A 19,391-nucleotide genomic window follows, 5' to 3' on the forward strand; every position below is an offset into this window, starting at 1 on the left:
TAGTATAAAAAGCTGAAATATCCCAAAATTTCCATTAGTAGTCTAGGTTAATTGTTATGACCATTCAACGAAATATTTGGTGGGCATTAAAAAGAATGAGGTGAATCTTTTAACTAATGCTAAAAAATGGTTTCCTAGGGAATGCTTCTAACCACTTCTCATTTGGGGCTGCCCAATTTTAATAGATTTTTGCTCAAATAAACTCTTCAGATGTGTAGTATACCCTAGTTTATCTTTTAACAGTTCTAGTGCCAGAAAGGGGAACTGAAGGAGACGCTGATGGCCTCCTGGGGCAATTAACAATCAGGCATGGGTACCTTCGGAGCCCCTGACATTGCAAACTTTATTTTAATTTCTTCTTTTTTTTCTGAGAGAGAGAAAGAGAAAGAGAGAGAGAGAGGAGTAGGAGCATGGGGGGCGGGGTGGGGGGGAAGCAGAGGAAGAGAGAGAGAGAATCTTAAGCTGGGCGTGGAGCCCAACACGGACCTCAATCTCAGTGTCCTGAGATCATGACCTGAGCTGAAATCAGGAATAAAACTGACTAAGCAACCCACGCACTCTGGCATTTCTTTTTCCATACTGGGTCTGAGAACTGGTCAGAATTAGACTGAGTCAAAGTGACTTCTGAGGACTGATTCAGATTTAGAAATTAAGCTGGGTCTGGGGTCACATTGGGTCTAACCTAAACCAAACTGGTCCAGTATGAAGCCTCAGGTGAATAAATTTTTTTTTTAAGGCTGAACAAGTAGGTTTACTTTACCAAAGGTAATCTTGAATGACAGTGGCCACTGTGGATAACTTTTAACCATTTTTAGAGAAGCTTATCCATTTATGAAGTGCCCTAGAGAGAAAGCTGTCTCAGCCAGGCACTCACTATATTTGTTGTTGGGAGGGAAATAATCTTTTGCATCATCTTTGCCCCCTCATGTGTCCATGGGATTGCTCAATACTGCCAGAAATATTTACTGTTTGTCCTAGATGAAACCTGACAAGTTATTCAAAAAGATTTTTTTTTTTTTAAGTAGCTCTATGGTCAGAAGTTGGCCAAATTGAAAACTGATATTCAGAGCCTGATAGGAACTTTTGTTTTTAATGCCTTCTCTCCTAAATCAAAATGAAACTGTGTGCCCAGAGGGAAAGTAAAACATTCCGAAGCCATTGAGGAAGGATTTACTAAAACATTCCAAAGAAACGACTGTAAGTCTAGAATTTAGGAATCTTTTGATTTCCATCTTAGTTGAAGATCTTCTCCAGGATATAAAGAAGTGATTTGAGGATAATGTAGTTAGATGGCTGGGTAAGCATCTTGACATTTAAATTACATCCCAGTTCTTTGAAGAATTACCAAGTGTACTTGTCGAACAAATCGAGTCTTTATAAAAACAGAAATGTAGACTTAGAAACAATTCAAAGCCCAACTATCCTTTTTACCAATCTCCAAATCCCTATTCATCTGAAAAGGCTTTCAGATATTGTAAAAAATGTGGATTTAGGAAACAAAAGCCCTTCTTGAAGAAATTTATATCCTCTCTCTGTGCCTTTGAGATGTAAATGTTGTATCTGGTTTTCCCCAGGAAGCCAGGGCCATCTCTTGAAATGCAAACTTCAGGGAGGCAATTTTTTTTTTAATTTTTAAATTTTTTTATTAACATATAATATATTATTAGCCCCAGGGATACAGGTCTGTGAATCGCCAGGTTTACACACTTCACAGCACTCACTATAGCACATACCCTCCCCAATGTCCATAACCCAACCAACCTCTCCATATCCTCCTCCCCCCCAGCAACCCTCAGTTTTGGGAGTTTGTTTTGTGAGTCTCAGGGTTTGTCTCCCTCTCAATCCCATCTTGTTTCATTTTTTCCTTCCCTACCCATCAAACCCCCCACACTGCTTCTCAAATTCTTCATATCAGGGAGATCATATGATAATTGTCTTTTTCTGATTGACTTATTAGGGAGATAATTCTTATCAGGAAAGTATATAATGGGCCACTCCTCATGACCCTAGCGCAGCTCTTTTGCCCTTGGGTCCTGTCCCTTGCTTTAATAAAACCAACTTTTTGCAACAAAGACGTCTCAAGAATTCTTCCTTGGCTGTTGGCTTTGATCCCTAATGTCTTTCCTACACCAATGTGATCTAGAATAATCTTTGATAAAGAAAAACCAGTTTAGGGGCACCTTGTGGCTCAGTGGGTTAAAGCATCTGCCTTCAGCTCAGGTCATGATCCCAGGGTTCTGGGATCAAGCCCTGAATCGGAATCGGAATCGGGCTCTGCTCAGCAGGGAGCCTGCTTCCTCCTCTCTCTCTGCCTGCCTCTCTGCCTACTTGTGATCTCTGTCTGTCAAATAAATACATAAAATCTTTAAAAAAAAAAAACAGAAAAAAGAAAAACTAGTTTAAGTTTGTTGATTTAATTAAAACAATACTATCTTTAAAGTTATCATTATTAAATATAATACTCTTATTCTAATAGGTTTACTAAAAGTCAAAGGAACTCACATTGTTGCTGTTGTAGAATTTATCAGCAAGAAAGATAACTTAAAGTGATTAGCTGTTCAATGTCTTAAGAAATTGTGTAAACATATTTGTTGTGTAAACATAATTGTTAAGAATTAAGTAGATGTAAGGTTCACTATGAAGAAGAATATACTTCTAGAAATTGTGAAATGTATCAGTAAATTTGTCAATCCGCAGAATGCTACTATAATAGTCCACAATTGCTTACTTCTTAGTTACCACTAGGAATAAAGGATTCTAAGGGTTAAGAACCCTAATCGATATATGTAATTAAAACTACTTAGAAATAATAAGGATAAAAAAAAGGTAAATAAAGTAAAATGACCTTTTGTTCCAGATTGAGGAAGATTTAAAAAATGTAGAACAAAATCTGAATGGGCATGAAAAAAAATTATAGAAAATTTGTAGTACAGGAATCTCGGAAAGTAAATTTTACATGTGGCTATGCTGACTAAAGTTGGAACAGATGTATTTAAGTTTTTAAATAATGAATTTTAATATTAAAAACACACTGGGAAAAAAGTTAGAATTTGATTTTATCTCGGCTGAAAACCAAACTTTTCTTTGACTATCGGTCTGTTTTTCATAAAAGATTGTGAAAAGTATTTTTTTACCTTTTGGGTAATCTACCTGGAAAGCAAATGTTTTGTGTCTTACCAAAATAATTTACTGTGCTTCATGTTGTCTTTGTCAGGGTCTTTGATCACTTAAGAAAGCCCCCCCCCCTTTTTTTTTAATAGAGAATGGAACTTGGGTGGGGAGAGGGAGTGAGGGAATCTTAAATAGGCTCCCCGCCCAGTGCAGAGCCCCACATGGGGCTGCATCTCAGGACTCTGAGATCAAGACCTTAGCGAAAATCAAGTCACACACTTAATCCACTGAGCCACCCAGGTGCCCCTATATTTGCCTTTAAAATCTATTACGGCTTTAGTTAAATAGGTAATTAAGTATTATTTCATAGTTATCTGAGATCCTATTTACTCAAATGTTCAAACCTTTTGACATTTTGGCAACTTCCCCAAATCGAATTCTAAATAAGTCTCTTTGATTTCAAAGTAACTGAGTTTTCCCAGAGGGTCCCTAGAAAACCTCAAAGAATTTGTGTCTCACCCTGTAAGAGAGATGTTAAACTAGGTTTATTTGATGTGTTAAATTATGTGGGAGCACTGTCAAGTGAGAATTGACAATAAACTTCTGAAGCTATAGGTGTATGGAAATATTAATACGGGTATTCCAGAAATTGTTCCAAGTTTCTAGAAAGTTGTCAATACTCTCATCCAATTATTATCCTAAATCACTGTGTACCACAGACATAACTATGTTTCTTTATCAAATGAACTTTCATCAGATCTTTAATCATGGCTACTTTTTTAAAGGTCTTTCTATTTACAGACAGTGTTTTACTCTGAGGCTTTTATAAAGTGCTTCATCTTCAGAAAGATTCATGGTAATATCATAAAATTGAACTGGTTAAGAATTCCAGAACTAATGGAAAAAATCATTCAAGTAGAACAAGAATTAATGATATGAGATTGAGTGGACTGATTTGAAACATTGCTGTTTTCTTAATGTTTAATTTTTCCAGATTTACGGGAATGTTTTTTCTCTTTTCTCTTAAGCTATCTATGACTTACAGTAATTTTACAAAATATATTGCTACAAATAAAATGGAAACATTTACTTTTTCTCCTTACCTGATTCCTCCAGAATTCAGAAATTCAGTGAGTATTCTTATTTTCATGGCAATATAATTATTTGCATAAGTTCAATAAGAACCTGTTTTTGAATAATAGGGGAAAACTGGAAACATTGGTTTTATTACCAAGGCTTTGACTGGAATGTTCTATTTGAGAAGATGCATAAAATCAGATATGACCAGACTGTTTGAAGGGACTAAGGTTGACTTTATGGAGCCAACAAAAACGCATTGGAAAAACTGGCCTGGTGTCTTGCTTATAGGATTCCCAGCAGCCTTATCAGGTGACTAAGGAAGGCCATTTCCTGGCAGGCCCAAGAAACTCAAGATATCCTGGGGACCTCAAGAACAGAGGAATTCAGCCAAATCAATAGGTATTTTAGGTGAAATCTGATGGTGAATTCTTCACTTGGTTTCTTTGCCTGGAGAGGTTTTTAAAAGTTCAATCTAAGGTTCCTTACAAAAAGCTTTACCAAAACAGATTTGAAAAAAGCCTATAGAATCAATCACTATCCCTACTGTACTTATATAAATAATCAGGCCATGTTTAATGAGACTACACTTATTTTTGCAAACAAATCAGCCTTCCTATGATTATCTTTGATCAAAATGAGGGTGAGTGTAGGGAAAAAAAAATGTGTTTCAGCAAAAAATTGTAATACTTGTGGATATCAGATTCTAGTCCTGTTAATCATTTTTGACATTTTGTTATTTATCTGTACACCAAACTGGACCTTGAATTCTTCTGGTTCCTCAACTATCTGGTTACAACTCCCCAAACTATGATTCCCCACCTTCTGATTTGGAATCACTAAGAACAAAGACTGCTCTTGAACATTCTTGGAAGGGATAATACCGACTCCTCCTTACTACCCAGATGGTAGCCAAACTTCAGGGACTTGAATGGTAGGTCTACATCCCTCATTAGAGAGAGGTCCTCTGAACTCTTGGAAGTGCACACTAGCTGGAGATCTAAAATTAAAACTGACTAGGGAGGTTCCTCCTCAGATGCAGATGGCATCTTGGGGACAGCTCTCCCAAGATCACAGAGCAAGAGCATCATCTCCAATATTAAATCTTCATTCTTGTTACCTTTTGGCTACTTGCTTTTCTCTTTGTTAGTGAGCAGGAGAGACAGTGCTCCTTAACACTGGCAACTATGGCTGGATCTACTGCTAAGGCCCTAGCTGTACAACAAAATCTCTATATTTCCTTGCTAATTGGTTTTAGATAGTAGAATTGCTTTACTTCTCAACTGAGCACAGAATCTGCTGTGCGATAGTAAAATACTCCTTGCAGCACCTAGATCAAAACCTCTGGTATTGTACCAAATATGAGAAATTAACAAATAAGCCACTTGGATAGAACCGGTATATTATTTGCTATATTTGATGACAGCTGGTTTGGTTCATGGGACCCTGGCTGAGAAGCATCCTTCAGTCTCTTGGTATTAATTCCTAATAGTTGTCATTGTAGTCTCCCTGGTGCATTGCATTCTCTCAGTCATCTTAAATGCATGTTCCCAACCATCAACCCTATATTACATGGTCACACTGTGCTTAGAGAAGCAGAAAGAAGATGGACAATGAGATGAACAGAAAAAACAATTGTTTTATGGATCTGACATCATAACCCATGAGTTTCACGATGAGACAAGAGCAACATAAATCATACCCGAGAGTGGCACTAATACCAAATTTTTGGATGATCTCTCACGTATGAGAGGATGACCAAAAGGGGGTAATTGTTAAATTAATTAAATAAGAAGACCATTGGCATGATGTGGCTCTAATCCTGTGGTGACCTATGTAAGGAAACAAAATCTAAGCCTGTAAATGCCTCGAGGGTACAAATCATAGTGCTAAGGACAACCAATCACAAACAGTCAACCAGGCTTTTAGCTATAGCCAGTCAATAGGTGCCGTACTCTGCTTCTGTCCTTTTTCTACAAAAGCCTCTCCCTGAGCTCCTGTTAGCAGAGTGCTCTGAAGCACTTCTAGTTTGGTGCTGCCTGTTGTGGATAGATTTTTCTTCACATAAACTCTTTAAAAAAACTTCTAGATATAAAAGAAAACTACAAAGTTCAAAAGTTTTTATGGTATGTCCTATTTATGTGAAAAAGGAAAAAACACATACATTGGTACTTAGGCATATATATATATGATATATGATATATATGAGATATCATATATATCATATATCATATATATATGAGACAATATATATACATATATATACATATATATGTGTATATATATATATGATCCTAGAAGAATTCCTGAAAAACTTAAAAATTGTCACTGAAAGTGACTAAGAGTCATGGGAAGAGAAAATACTTTCAGCTTCATACACTTCTATATTGTTTGAATATTTACCACATACATTTTGTAATTAAAACAACTCTATATGACTAAAAAAGTACATACAAGAAGTGGAAAAGGTGAAGAACCCACATTTTGCATGTACCTTTTACTAGCTATGTGGTTTTGTATAAGTCACCTAAATTTCAACAGATTTGTTTGACATTGTAATTTGGACATAAAACATTGCTTGTAATTTGGACATAAAACATTACTTTGTATATGATTTAATACAATTAATGATGGTGGTTCACGGTAAATCTGGGAAATCATAACACACAAAAAGAATTTCTCTTTTGTGAAATGTAGTGAAAATGTAGGTTCTGGGAAAAATAATTTTTTCTATAATTTGGCCATGGCCTCTGAGAGACATGCTCTCTTGTGCAGAGTATGGGGTAAAAAGTAAAGGGTGTGCTTAGCACTTCAGCCTCCCTCCCTAGAGTGTAAGGCTCTAAGGTTTTAGCAATTGCTGTTGATCTGACCTCGCAGTGAAAGGGAATGGATGCACTTCTTTTGTAAACACTGGGATTGGGGGCAACCAGGGTCATGGGTGATCTTTTCTTACCTGCCGCCCCTGCCATGTGCTCATCCATGCTGAGCAGGAGTTCCCAGGCAGCTGGCTGGATGTCCCCATACATCTCTTCTGTCAGAATTGGTGCTGCCTTGATTAGCAGAGATAAAGGAGCAGGGGACAGGCTCATCACCTGGGAAAAGATGGAAATCACATCTTAAAGTCTTGGAAGCCACTGATTACTGTACTCCTCTTGAAACCCAAGTAGCACTTCCGTTCCCTGCTTTTCTTTCTTTTTTTTTTTTTAAAGATTTTTTTCATTTACTTATTTGACAGATGGAGATCACAAGTAGGCAGAGAAGCAGGCAAAGAGAGAGGAGGAAACAGGCTCCCCGCTGAGCAGAGAGCCCGATGCTGGCCCGATCCCAGGACCCTGGGATTGTGACCTGAGCAGAAGGCAGAGGCTTTAACCCACTGAGCCACCCAGGCGCCCCTTCCTTGCTTTTCTTAAATGACCTTAAAATACTTTCTAAAATGATGGCATATTTATTGGCATGGTGTATGACAAACTTCACATCTTATTTGTCGATGTGAAACTATAAAAGATACTAATTGTATCATGTTTTCACCACAAAAAATATCTTGTAGCTACCTAAGGAATAAACTGTAGAATAAGCTCTAAGAGAAAAGAAGACTCCAGCCAGTATATCTTTGTGTTAGCAGACTTTTAAAGCATCCTGTTTTCCTTTCTGTTGAGAGCTGATGGTCCGTGGCAGTCAATGAGCAGCTTCTAATTTAGAAGGGAGTTCCATTCAGAGAGTTAGTTTTCTAAGCCAGTAAACCTGGATGACATTGTCCCTTTGAAACACTGTATATTGTGGTTATTACCCTAGGTAAGGCCATAAAAATCCTATTTAACCTATTTATTTCAGATAATTTACTTTTTAAAGATTTTATTTACTTATTTTAGAGAGAGAACTTGAGCATGAGCAGGGGAAGGGGAGAAGGAGAGAGAAAGAATTGCAAGCAGACTAGCCACTGAGCACAGAGATTGAGGCAGCACTTAATCCCGTGACCCTGAGATCATTACCTGAGCCACAACCAAGAGTCAGATGCTCAACCACTGAGCCACGCAGGTGCCCCCATTATTTCAGATAATTCAGGTGATCAATGTAAATTGTGGACAGTCTAGGTCTTTAACCATTTTGAAAACTTTCCAGAAGGGTCACCAGGGTGGCACAGTTGGTTAAGTAACAGACTCTTGGTTTCAGCTCAGGTCGTGATCTCGTAGTTGTGAGATTGAGCCCCACATTGGGCTCTGTGGTCAATGTGGAGTCTGCTTTCAGTTCTCTCCCCGTGCCCCTCCTGCTCGTGCTGTCTCTCTCTCTCTCTCTCTAAAACAAAGAAATAAATCTTTAAAAAGAAAAAAAAAATTCCAGAAAAACAAGTTATTTTTCACACACACCCCCTCCCCCACCTTGGGGAATGTGTGTAATGATTCAGACCTTAGGTTGTAATAACAATATAACAATGTATCTAGCACTGGATAAGAAGATAAGTGTACTATCTCTCTCTCTCTTTTTTTAAAATTAGCATATAATGTATTATTTGCTTCAGGGGTACAGGTCTGTGAATCATCAGTCTTACACAATTCACAGCACTCACCATAGCACATACCCTCCCCAGTGTCCATAACTCAGCCTCATTGGAAAGAACTCAAAAACATGGAGGCTAAAGAGCATCCTACTAAAGAATGAATGGGTCAACCAGGAAATTAAAGAAGATAAGTGTACTATCTCTTTTAATCCATGCAATAATCCTTTGAAATGGGCCTAGTATTATAATCCCCACCTTATTTATGTATGAGGCAGCTAAGACCAAGAGAAATTAAGCGACTTATCCAAGGTCCCAGAGCCAGAGTGGGAGCTGTGGGATTTGAACTCAGAAAGTCACATTCTAAGAGTGGTGAGCATCACCACCACATGCTGGTGGGGGTTTGCTCCATGGAATTGGGTGAGTGGGAGGAGGCACGGTTCCAGCCGTGGCTCTGTGGAAGCTGGCTGGCTAACAAGAAGGGAATTTTTTTGTTTGCACCCTTGGCGGCCTTCTTCCCCACCAAGTAAAGGGGTCTTCATGCACTGGATGTCTCAAGCATTGTAAATGGGCTATCTGGCGCCCCTTCCTGATTACGGCTCCATGAACGTTTCTGATCCAGCTATCAGTACCTGCAGTCTGATGTATTTTAGCATTCCCGAGTCCTTCTTCCCTTCCAGGTTGGCCTCTGAAACTCTCTTCTTCAGAGAAGGTGTCCGCAGGCATGACTTCTCTGAACACTGCAAAGGACATAAGATAGGTGGTGAAGAGTGTTGCCTTCTCTTGAAAGCCAGCAACACTGTTTCCCCCCCAAATTTCCAAACCACTGTCTTCATCTAATGGGAGGGACGATGCAGGCCTTGTAGGCCCACACCTTCCGAAAGTGGTAAAAACAATTAATTTTGGAATGAAAGGGAGCTCAGGCATCTTTAGCTACAAACTCCTCTTTTACCATGATGGAAACCGATGTCCAAAGAAGCAGAATAACTTGACCAAGTTACAAAGCTGGCTGTGAGCAGAAGTCAAAAAGGACGAGGACCTTTTGATTTCCATTTCAGAGCAAGTTATATTCCATGAAGCTGTTAAAAACACACATCTTTTAAAAAATTAAGTCAGTTAAAACCCGCTCTCATAGCCCCTTTACAGGATTGGATGATACACATTGGGCATTTGGTCATAGTAGAAAGAATATATTTGCTAAAAGAATGTTAGGAAGTAAAAAATAAAAGACTCATCAAGAAAGTACAGGTTCAGAGCACTTATTATCTAGGCGCGAGTTGTAAGATAAAATGGTTTCCTTAAAAGAGCCCGAATCATCAAAAAACAAAAACCAAAACCACACTGGCCTATAGGAGGCAGTAGCTCTTTTTCCAAATTGTCTCCTGAACCAGGGTCCAGAATAAAACTGACTTCTTCATAAGCACGGAGGAGACAGGCTTTCTTCCTCCAACTCCCTAAATGCCAAGGGACAGAGGGGACAGAGCAGCTGGGAGAATGATCGGTCCTAATGGTGACAGGCTCACGTTTATTTATCCAGAGTCTTGATTGCTCCTAGTTGTGCACTCTGGGCTGTGCAAAGAGGGAATCCATCCTTCCACACAGAATAAATGCTCATTTGTTTTTCCAGTTCCGTGTCAATGAAACGCTTTCTCCCTCATTGCTGAGGAAAAAACGGAACTCCTTAAGAATTTTGAACAGAGCTTCACGGTGTTATAGATGAAGATATTGGAAAGAAAAGACAAAGCTAAAAGTACACGAATGTTCCAAGAAAGTCTTTCAAAACTCTGACAAAAAGGGCCCAAGACAACGCATCTGGTGTGTGACTGGTATGTAATGAACTTTTAGAATGAATCTACATCGAAACAAATGAATCCGAGCTCTTACTGTGTTTTCTAAAGATAAAAATGTGAAGGCACATACTTGGGAACACATATCATTTGAGGAGATAAACCCTGCATTGCATTCTTTTTTCTGTGAATGTATAAACAATATACAGCAAGACCCATGCTTGTTTTATAACTTGGAAACTGTTCTAAAATCACATGGCAAAATAAAATAAAATAAAATAAGATGAAATAAAATAAAATAAAATCACACGGAAATAATTTTCCATATAAATGTAGGTGTGTACTTGACTTCCTTTTTAAAAAGCCAAGTTATTTTAAAAAGGGCATCTCTCTTATTCTATTTATAAAACTATATGTGCAAATTTCAGAATGCTGGAAAACACAGAAAAACTTGGAAGAAAAAAACAGAAACCCCTATAATCCTTAACCAGTGATGGCTGTTATTTTCTTCCTTTCAGAATTTTTTTCATTCTGTGTGTCTTAGCACAATGGTGAGGATGTCCTGTATGTGATGCACAATTTTAAACAACTCATTTTATTAGGATCTTGTGGTATTTCCCCAGGTAACTAGATAAGACTTTCAAAATAGGATTTAAAATATGATTTTCAAATTTTGTTAATATTTTATCCTTTCTTCTCTGGCTGGACATTTTATCTTTTTCAGGGTTACTTTTGAACAATATCTCTTGGTTAAATTATAGGTTTTTTAATCAGGCAGACACCAGCTTAGAAGAAAAAGGATGAACATTCATGTTCGCCTCTGACCCTCTGGGGAATGTAGGATTCTGTTTAATCTTGTTTACTAGGGACAGAAGGTATATGTCAAGCTTCTCAGATATCAAATATCATGCATGCTTCCCTAGGATGCATGGTGTGTTCTGGTGCCTCATCATCGTTAGGATGCTTGTGACAGAGGAAAGGGAAGGGAATTAGCAAGGCTTTCCCTCTAGGGTGATGGGCTAGTGATTCTTCCCGAGTGACTTGTTGAGGCTTGAAAGAAAAGTGCCAAAGAGGCATACTTGTGTGACTGACTTGGGTACACTGTGAAAGTCCTCAAGTCCCTCTACTGGTGTGACCCCTAGTCAGACTGACAAGCCTAATACCACTTGCTTTTTGGCTTTTATAACTCAATGTAAAACTTGGCTAGAAGAGAACTAATTCCTAGATGGAGCAGGAGGCTAGTTCTGAAGGCATCTTTCGTTATTAGTGTTTCGTGGAAGAGTAAGAAATTTCACCGGACTATGAGTTGCCTATGCTGGTTGGAATTAACATCAAGCTGGGACATGTAAAGAAACCCAAGACTAGTAATCCAAGACCAAAGGACAGAATGTATCACCAATAGAGGATGGCCTTCATTGTTGAGTCAATCTACCAATGGGAGGCAGCTACACAGCCCCAGGAAGTGGCAGGGATCCTGGGGCATGCTTGCTGTGGTCTGGTATAGATCTTGGACCCCTGACATTTTCTTCCCTCTGTATGTCTTGGACATACATTCACCACATTTGGCTCTGTGACTTCTCTCCTCATTTTGACCACTGTTGATCAAATTTGTAATGCAAAACCAGTCCTTTGACTGACCAGGGCTTTATCCAATGATGTTTGGATCACAAAGAGGAAGAGTGGAGTCCACCAAACTCCTGTCCTATGGAATTAAGGGACACAGAGTCTGATTCATGTAGTGATGGGTGCTGGGACTGAGAAATGATGATGCAACCTAGAGATTTTCAAGTCACATACAAGATGAACAAAGCAGGAGTTGTTGGTCAGGGGGCGGAGATGAGGAAGAAGATGGAGCTGCAGAAAGAAGTAGAGGTGAGAAACTAGGCTGATTCTGATAGGGACAGCAGCTTTGGTTCCCATTCCTTTAGGGCTTGGCTCCTTTGGTCAGTCCTTGGTTTTATGAGATTCTGCTATGTCCTTTGAAGAAACTAATTATTTGAACAAGTTTCACGGGGTTTCTTGCAAGAAGAGATTATTGACCAGAGAGACATAATAATTATTTTAAATAAAAAATTAATTTATTCATTTAATAATTCAAGAGTGTTTCTTAAGAGTTAACCAAATGCCAGGAACTGGGCTACACTTTGGGGATGTGCTGTGGAAACTCCCTTGACATTTGCTCTCATGGACAGCGCATCTTACTAGGAGAGACAGATGACAAACAAGCAAACAAATGAAAAATCATGGTAAGCATAAAAGAAGACAAATGCCACGAATGACGATGCACTGTGGAAATAATGTGGTATTTAAAATGTAAGAAAACGGGGAGTTTCTGGGTGGCTCAGTTGGTTAAGCATCTGCTTTCAGCTCAGGTCATGAACTCTGGGTCCTGGGATTGAGCCCCCCACATTGGGCTCCCTGCTTAGTGGGGAGTCTGTTTATCCCTCTGTCCTTCCCCTGCGTATGTTCTTGTGTGCTCTCTCTCAAATAAATAATAAAATCTTAAAAAATAAAAAAATGGAATAAAATTTAAGAAAACTGGAGTCAGTTGACCAAGCTCTCAGGGAAAGAGATCTTCCTGGAAACATATTTCATGCCAAGAGAAGTCCAATTATTTTCCCAAAGGTAACCTAGACCTTTGGGCCTCACACATCTTTGACACGTGAATTTGAATGGGGAGACATTCTAGCAGATGAAATCAAGACCTACGGCCTGGTTTTGGTCTCACAGTAGTGTTTTCCAAAACTTTGGAAAAATATTAGTCCTGCAGGAAATCAGCTGGCCCCTTGCCACTTGCATTGGCTTCACAGGATTTATTGACACTGTTCCCCTTTTTTTCAGGCACATATCACCTTATACCCTTTCAACCTTTTTGGGTGAAAGGAAGAAAAAATTGTTTCATCTACTCCTTTTCTTTCATCAGCAAGCATTAACTGAAAATTTACTCTGTTTAGAACATGGCATTGGACAAGATACATATATAAAGAAAAACCAAAGAATTTTTTGGTGAAGGTAATATATAGTTTATAAAAACCCCTCAAGCTTGGAAGTGCACTAAAATAGACTAACAGGATGTACAGTGTGTCTCTGAGCATTGAAATGTAGATTAGCAGATTGATCAGAGTTACATGGGTTACAAAATGTACTAGCTGCCACAAATATATTCTGCCATAAAAACCAATTCAAAAGGAAACAGGAATGAAATATCAATTGCTCATAAGGCTCAATTTTAATCAGAATCACTGCTTTTATTCTTGATTTATTGCCTGCTCTATTTTCAGTTTGGCCCTAGAAATGTGGGCATTGTTCATTTATGTGACAGATTCAGCCCAGGAAATGGAAACATCATGAGAGAACAAAAAAGAGCTTGCACAGGAGGCTGGCATTTTGAATAAAATGTTTATTGCAGCAGATTCCATGCATTTTTTCAGCTCTTCACCTGCATGACTAATTTAAATATGTTAAGATTAGAGGCCACTTAACTCTTGCTTTACTTTCTCTTTGCCTTCCTAAACTGTAAGCATGCCTAAGGGTGGCAAGCCTCTTCTGCTGCTTCTGGCCAGCATCCCTGGTGGGCTAGGGGCAGAGGGCACTCATAAACTAGACAGCCCGCTCGGCTGTTCAATCCCTACTGTCCCTCCACTCTAAGAGAGGAACTCTGGTAGGTACCGCATAGGAAACAGTGTGCGAGACTGCCACTTCCCCGGAAGTTTATAATTAAGTGACAGAGGAGAAATAGGGAGATAAGGGGCCCCATTTGCAGGCAGAGTGATCTTAAAACTCTCAGAGCTTGCCGCTACTCCCAGGATAAAGACTAACATGGATATGGATTACAGGTGACGGTATAGTTGGAGCAGTAAGAAATCTCAGAGTATGTATGGTGAACAATGAACATTAATTTCAACATACGTGGTTTTCTCCTAAAACTAAGGGAGTTTTTATGTGAAGGAGAACTTACTTAAATAAAAATACATCTATATATCTGTATACATATATACACACATGGATATATGTACCTATATGTTTCTTTTTATGACATCATTAACAGTTCAGGAAGCTACTCACGTTGATCTATTCCCAAGATTTTCCCTCAGAATATGTGTAGTCTGAATACCATGAGATACAATAGAGTATCTCTGATACTCTAATAGAGCTTTAAAAAAAAAAAAAGCTCTGGATTTGATATTCCATATCCCTAAATTAAGGTCTAGCTAAGTATGTTACAGATGTGAACTGTGACAGTCCCACCCTTCAGAGCCTCCAATTCTTCATTTGTAAACTGAGGAGTACAGTATCTCTTGCACAAAGCTTATGAGAATCAAAAAGTACATTGTCAGTGATACATACCTGTGTTACAGCCTTACTTATATGCTTTGAAAAAAAAATATTGAAAGATCCTACCCTGGATCTTTCATAAGTGTGCAAACAGCACACTTATGCATGAAAGGCAGGTTTTCTTTTTTCTTTAGGATCTCTTGTACTACCCCAAATTTTTTCAATGAACTGTATTATAATTAAAAAAAAATATTCCTTTGTGAGTGCTAAAACATTATAAATTGCTGCATGACTCAACTGTGAATTTTTTGTTATTGCTCATATTCTCCCATTGCTTGATTGGAATTTTATGACCCTCCTTCCACCCCACCAAACCTGGCTTGCAAACTGCTTAGGGGAAGGATCCTCTGATTCCACTTATTTATTTTTTATTTCTCCCAGAACACCAACAGCAGGTGCACAATGAATGCTCACTGAAATGAATAGGTATTATATCAAAATCTCTTTGTAAAACCACTTGTGAGGAGCAGCTGCAGGGGAGGCCAGCAGCACTGGGTCAGGCGTCTTGGCCATCACGCCTATTCTGGGGCAGGTGGGTGACCCCAGGCTCTCCCAGCAGGACCACGGCAGCCCTGGTTACTGTCTTCATCTCCTGCCAGCTCAGCTGCTCAGTGTACTTGTCAAGAAAGAGCAGCTGAATGCTTGGAAAATGTGAGTTTCTTTAAGGAGTTTCCTTTGGTCTGGTTTGACCTAGTTTACTCTATTATTTATCTGTGAACAATTGGGCCATTTATTACTTATTCCTTAATAAGAAACTGATAAACCATGTCAGTTTCCTATTAGCGCTGTAATAAACTACCGCAAAATTCGTGCTGCAAAACAACACAAATGTATTATCTTACGGTTTTCAAGGTCAGATCTAAAATGGGTTGGCAGGGCTGGGTTCCTTCTGGAGGCTCAAAGGTATCATCCATTTCTTCATCTTTCTAACTTCTAGGGGCTGCCCCATCCCGCAGCTTATGGCTCTGGATTCCTCCAGCATCTGCCTCTGTGTCCCATCTCCCTCTCTAACTCTGACACTCTTACGTGCTTTTTCACTTATAAGGACCCATATAATGACAACGGTCCCACTTGGATAAGTTCAGAGTAATTTCCCCTTTCAAAGATTCCTACCTTATTCCCTCAGGCAAAATCCCTTTTGCCACATAAGGGTAACCTATTCACAGGTTCTAGAAATTAGAATACAGACCTCCTGCGGAGACATTATTCTGTCTACCACCATGACCTACTCATCACCACTACCCCTATGAATGCATATTCATTCCCAGAAATAAAACAAAACCTGGGAAAAGATTCCACGTATGCTCATGGATATGAAGATAAAGCACCTGTCTTTCTTTGTTCGCTTTCTAACTTTGTTCAAAATCACACAGATCTGTAACCTGACTTATACACATGCGGTGGCCTGAAATTTGTATTTCCAGAGAGAAGATTGCTGGGACATCATCTTCCCTATCAGAGGCATATAACCAGGTGATGCTTCACTCACCTCTTTCTGTTTCTTGCCCCGGAGAGCCACGCTGCTGCTGCTGTTACTCTCCCGGAGGGAGTCCACGGTGTCTCCGTAGAGCAGTTTGATGGCTCTGACCAGCCGGGCGCAGGAGCGGCTGTGGTGCAGGTAACAGTGAGGGTGGCAGTAGTCAACGTGGGTGCAGATGAAGCTCTGCTGATTGCACAGCAAGATCATGACCTGGAACACACACGTTCCCGAGACTCAACCAGGCCATCAGCGTTGAAACCACAGTGAGTCACTGAGTCCCTCAGGAAAGCAAAGGGTTACAACTCTTTATGTACTTGGCCTCTTGGTTCCATTCACACTTGATAGAAAGAGATTTTTGAAACAAGAAAAGGTTAAGTGACCTTGAAAAACTTAAACCAATTACACTGGAGTGTTATGATTTCCCAGTAGTTTCAAATGAAGATTCTAAACTTAAACCATGTTATTTTTGCAGCTTGTGTGTTGTGGAAGGTGTCAGGTAGAAGAGCAGTGGCTGGTGAGAAATTCTCTGCCAAAGGATTTGGCTGGCCTTTGACAGTCTTGGGATATCTTTAACTCCAGCCAAACCATGTGGAATTGAAAACACTTCTGCATCTTCTACCTTGGCCTATAACCTTCAGCTGAGCCTGAACCTGACTATAGAGCTTCATTTCCCCTCTCTACAAATTAATTTTTCTCCAGCTTTTCAGCCACTCTAGCTCTTGGGGCTTGATCTGGCTCAAATCCTCACATCATCTAGATTTCCCGAGTGGGATTCAAGAACTCAGTTGTTTTAAAGTATATGGTTCTTTTAAGGTAAGGAATGAAGACCTTTGAGTTTGTAACTTCCGAAGTTGCCCTCCGAAGAAGACAATAGTACTCTAGTGTCCACGAGGCTAATTAAATATCCATAGAGTAATCTTCTGAATGCATCCATCCTTCATGAAAGCAGTTCCTACCCCAACACCTAATCTGTGAGAGACTGTGTGCCATACTGGATGGAGAACATAAAGTAATTCTATGTGGACAAGGCCAATCAAACCTACTATGCAGGACTGTCACATATTTCCTCAAGAATAAGAGGACCTGCTTACTCTGAGGCAAAGAAAAATAACAATAATAATCAACTCTATACTCTGTCAAACTCAGATAACAATATCTCACACTCTTCAAAGTTAAAAAAAAAAAGGTGTTGTCTGAGCAGAATATCCAGATCTTTCTTGAGATTCAGTGAACATCCCTGCTATTCCTATATATACTGGTGTAAGGGAGGGCACCTATAAGAACTGTAAGGTTTCCCTTGTTTTTCTCACATTTGGCTGTTAAAGAGAAATACTGAGAAAACTTAGCAACAATAACCAAAACCAAATAAACACACAAATGACCATATGACGAGACTTTAGTTTACAAAGATTCTGATTTACTACAATATCTGGGGTGGAGGTGACCTAGAAATCCGTAATTTTAAAATTATGCTCAGGGAAGTCTTTTAGGTAGATATATTTCTAAGATGCTCCCCAATGATCCCACCTTCTGGTATTAATGTCTTTGTGAAAGCACCTCCTGTTGAGTATGGGTTGCCCTAGTGACTTCCTTCTAACCAACAGAATGCAGCAAAGGTGAGGAGATGTTACTTCTGTGATTAGATTGCATAAGACGCTGACTTCTCTCGTTACCAGACTTTCCTTTATTGGGTTTGCCATGTTGGAAAGGTTCACAGAACAAAGAAATAAGGGTGGCCTCAGGCCAATAGCCAGCTAGAAATTGAGGCCCTCAGTCTAACAGTTCTTGAGTAACTGAAATTCTACCAACAATCACATGAGCTTGAAAGCAAATTCTTTCCCAGTCGAGCTTTCGGATAAGACCCCAGTCCTGGCTAGCACTTTGGTGTCTTGTGAGAGAGCCTGAAGCATGGGGCCTGGCTATCCTGTGCCAAGATTCCTGACCCACAGAAACTATGAGCTAATAAATGTATGTTATTTAACATACACACATCTATATTAATATATGTATTTGAATATATTTATTTGAATGCATAAGATTGCATTTAACCCAGACAGTCAGGACCTGAAAGACAAGATGTGGAAAGGGTGTTGACTGATGTAAGCACAGTGTGAGTACAAGCCACGTCTCTCCTTCAGGCATAAGCAGTCAAGGAGGCAGGCAAAGCTTTAGGCGATTTCATGAGAACTGGAAGATCAAAACTGGAGTTCAGAATTGCCAACGGGAAGAACTGAGTGGACAGTAGAGAAGGGAGGTTTGGAGAAATGAGACTTGGCACTTGCCTTCTAGGCATTTATTGATTGAGTAACTAAGCAGCTAAGCAGAAACCAGCTGACAAGCAGAATGGAGATTTTGGCAGTTTCACTGTGATGAGGAAGTAAAATTGGAGTTTCTGACCCATCAAAACTGGGGGCACACCCAAACTCTCACTGGGAATCTTGGAATGCTTCAACTAGGAGGTGTGTGTTGGGCGGGTGGGAGGTGGCTGTGGGGGGTGGATAGCAATACAACTAGACAAGTCAACTTCATCCTTGATAGGACTGAGGTGATCTTTACTGTCTGCCAAAGTATAGGGTGAATCCTCTCTGGAGGGAGATAGCATCATTGGGAACCTCCATAATGCCATGTTTCGTTTTGTTTTTTTAATTACTAGTCTTTGTTTTAGAGCAGTTTTAGGTTTACAGCAAAATTGAGCAGACTGTACAGAGAGCTCCCAAACACCCCTTGCCTCCACACATGCACAGTGGCCTTCATTATCAACATCTTCCATCAGAGTGGTATGTTTATTATAGTCAATGAATCTACACCGACTTGTCACTATCATTCAAAGTGCTTAGTTTACATTAGTGTTAGCTCTTGGTGTTGTACATGAGTTTTGACAAATGTATAATGGCACGTATCCATCATTGTGCTTCTATAATTTTTCACTCACCATACCTGGTAGTCAATGAAATCACTAGGCATATTAAAGAACAGACTAAAAGAATATAATAGATTCATATATTGGAGTTAGCAGTCATGGATTTTTAATATGCATGATCAAAATGAAAATTAAAGAATATTGTAACTGAATGGTAATGAACATATGATGTATCAAATGCATGATACA

The 19,391-nt window shown here is 39.3% G+C and overlaps 1 protein-coding gene across 5 annotated transcripts in view; it reads right to left on the reverse strand.

Moving 5' to 3' along the window:
• Positions 1-19,391, reverse strand: part of UNC80 (unc-80 homolog, NALCN channel complex subunit) — a gene marked incomplete at both ends in the record, with an annotated part of 220,728 nt that overhangs the window by 76,225 nt on the left and 125,112 nt on the right. For all 5 annotated transcript variants that reach the window (XM_080799158.1, XM_080799156.1, XM_080799155.1 and 2 more), the window contains 3 exons: positions 7,142-7,280; positions 9,313-9,420; positions 16,292-16,492. In XM_080799158.1, coding sequence (XP_080655284.1) covers positions 7,142-7,280; positions 9,313-9,420; positions 16,292-16,492 — 448 coding nt within the window. The remainder of the gene's footprint in view (positions 1-7,141; positions 7,281-9,312; positions 9,421-16,291; positions 16,493-19,391) is intronic.

Source organism: Martes martes (assembly GCF_963455335.1).
Source record: "Martes martes genome assembly, chromosome: 3".
NCBI classification, from domain to species: domain Eukaryota; kingdom Metazoa; phylum Chordata; class Mammalia; order Carnivora; family Mustelidae; genus Martes; species Martes martes.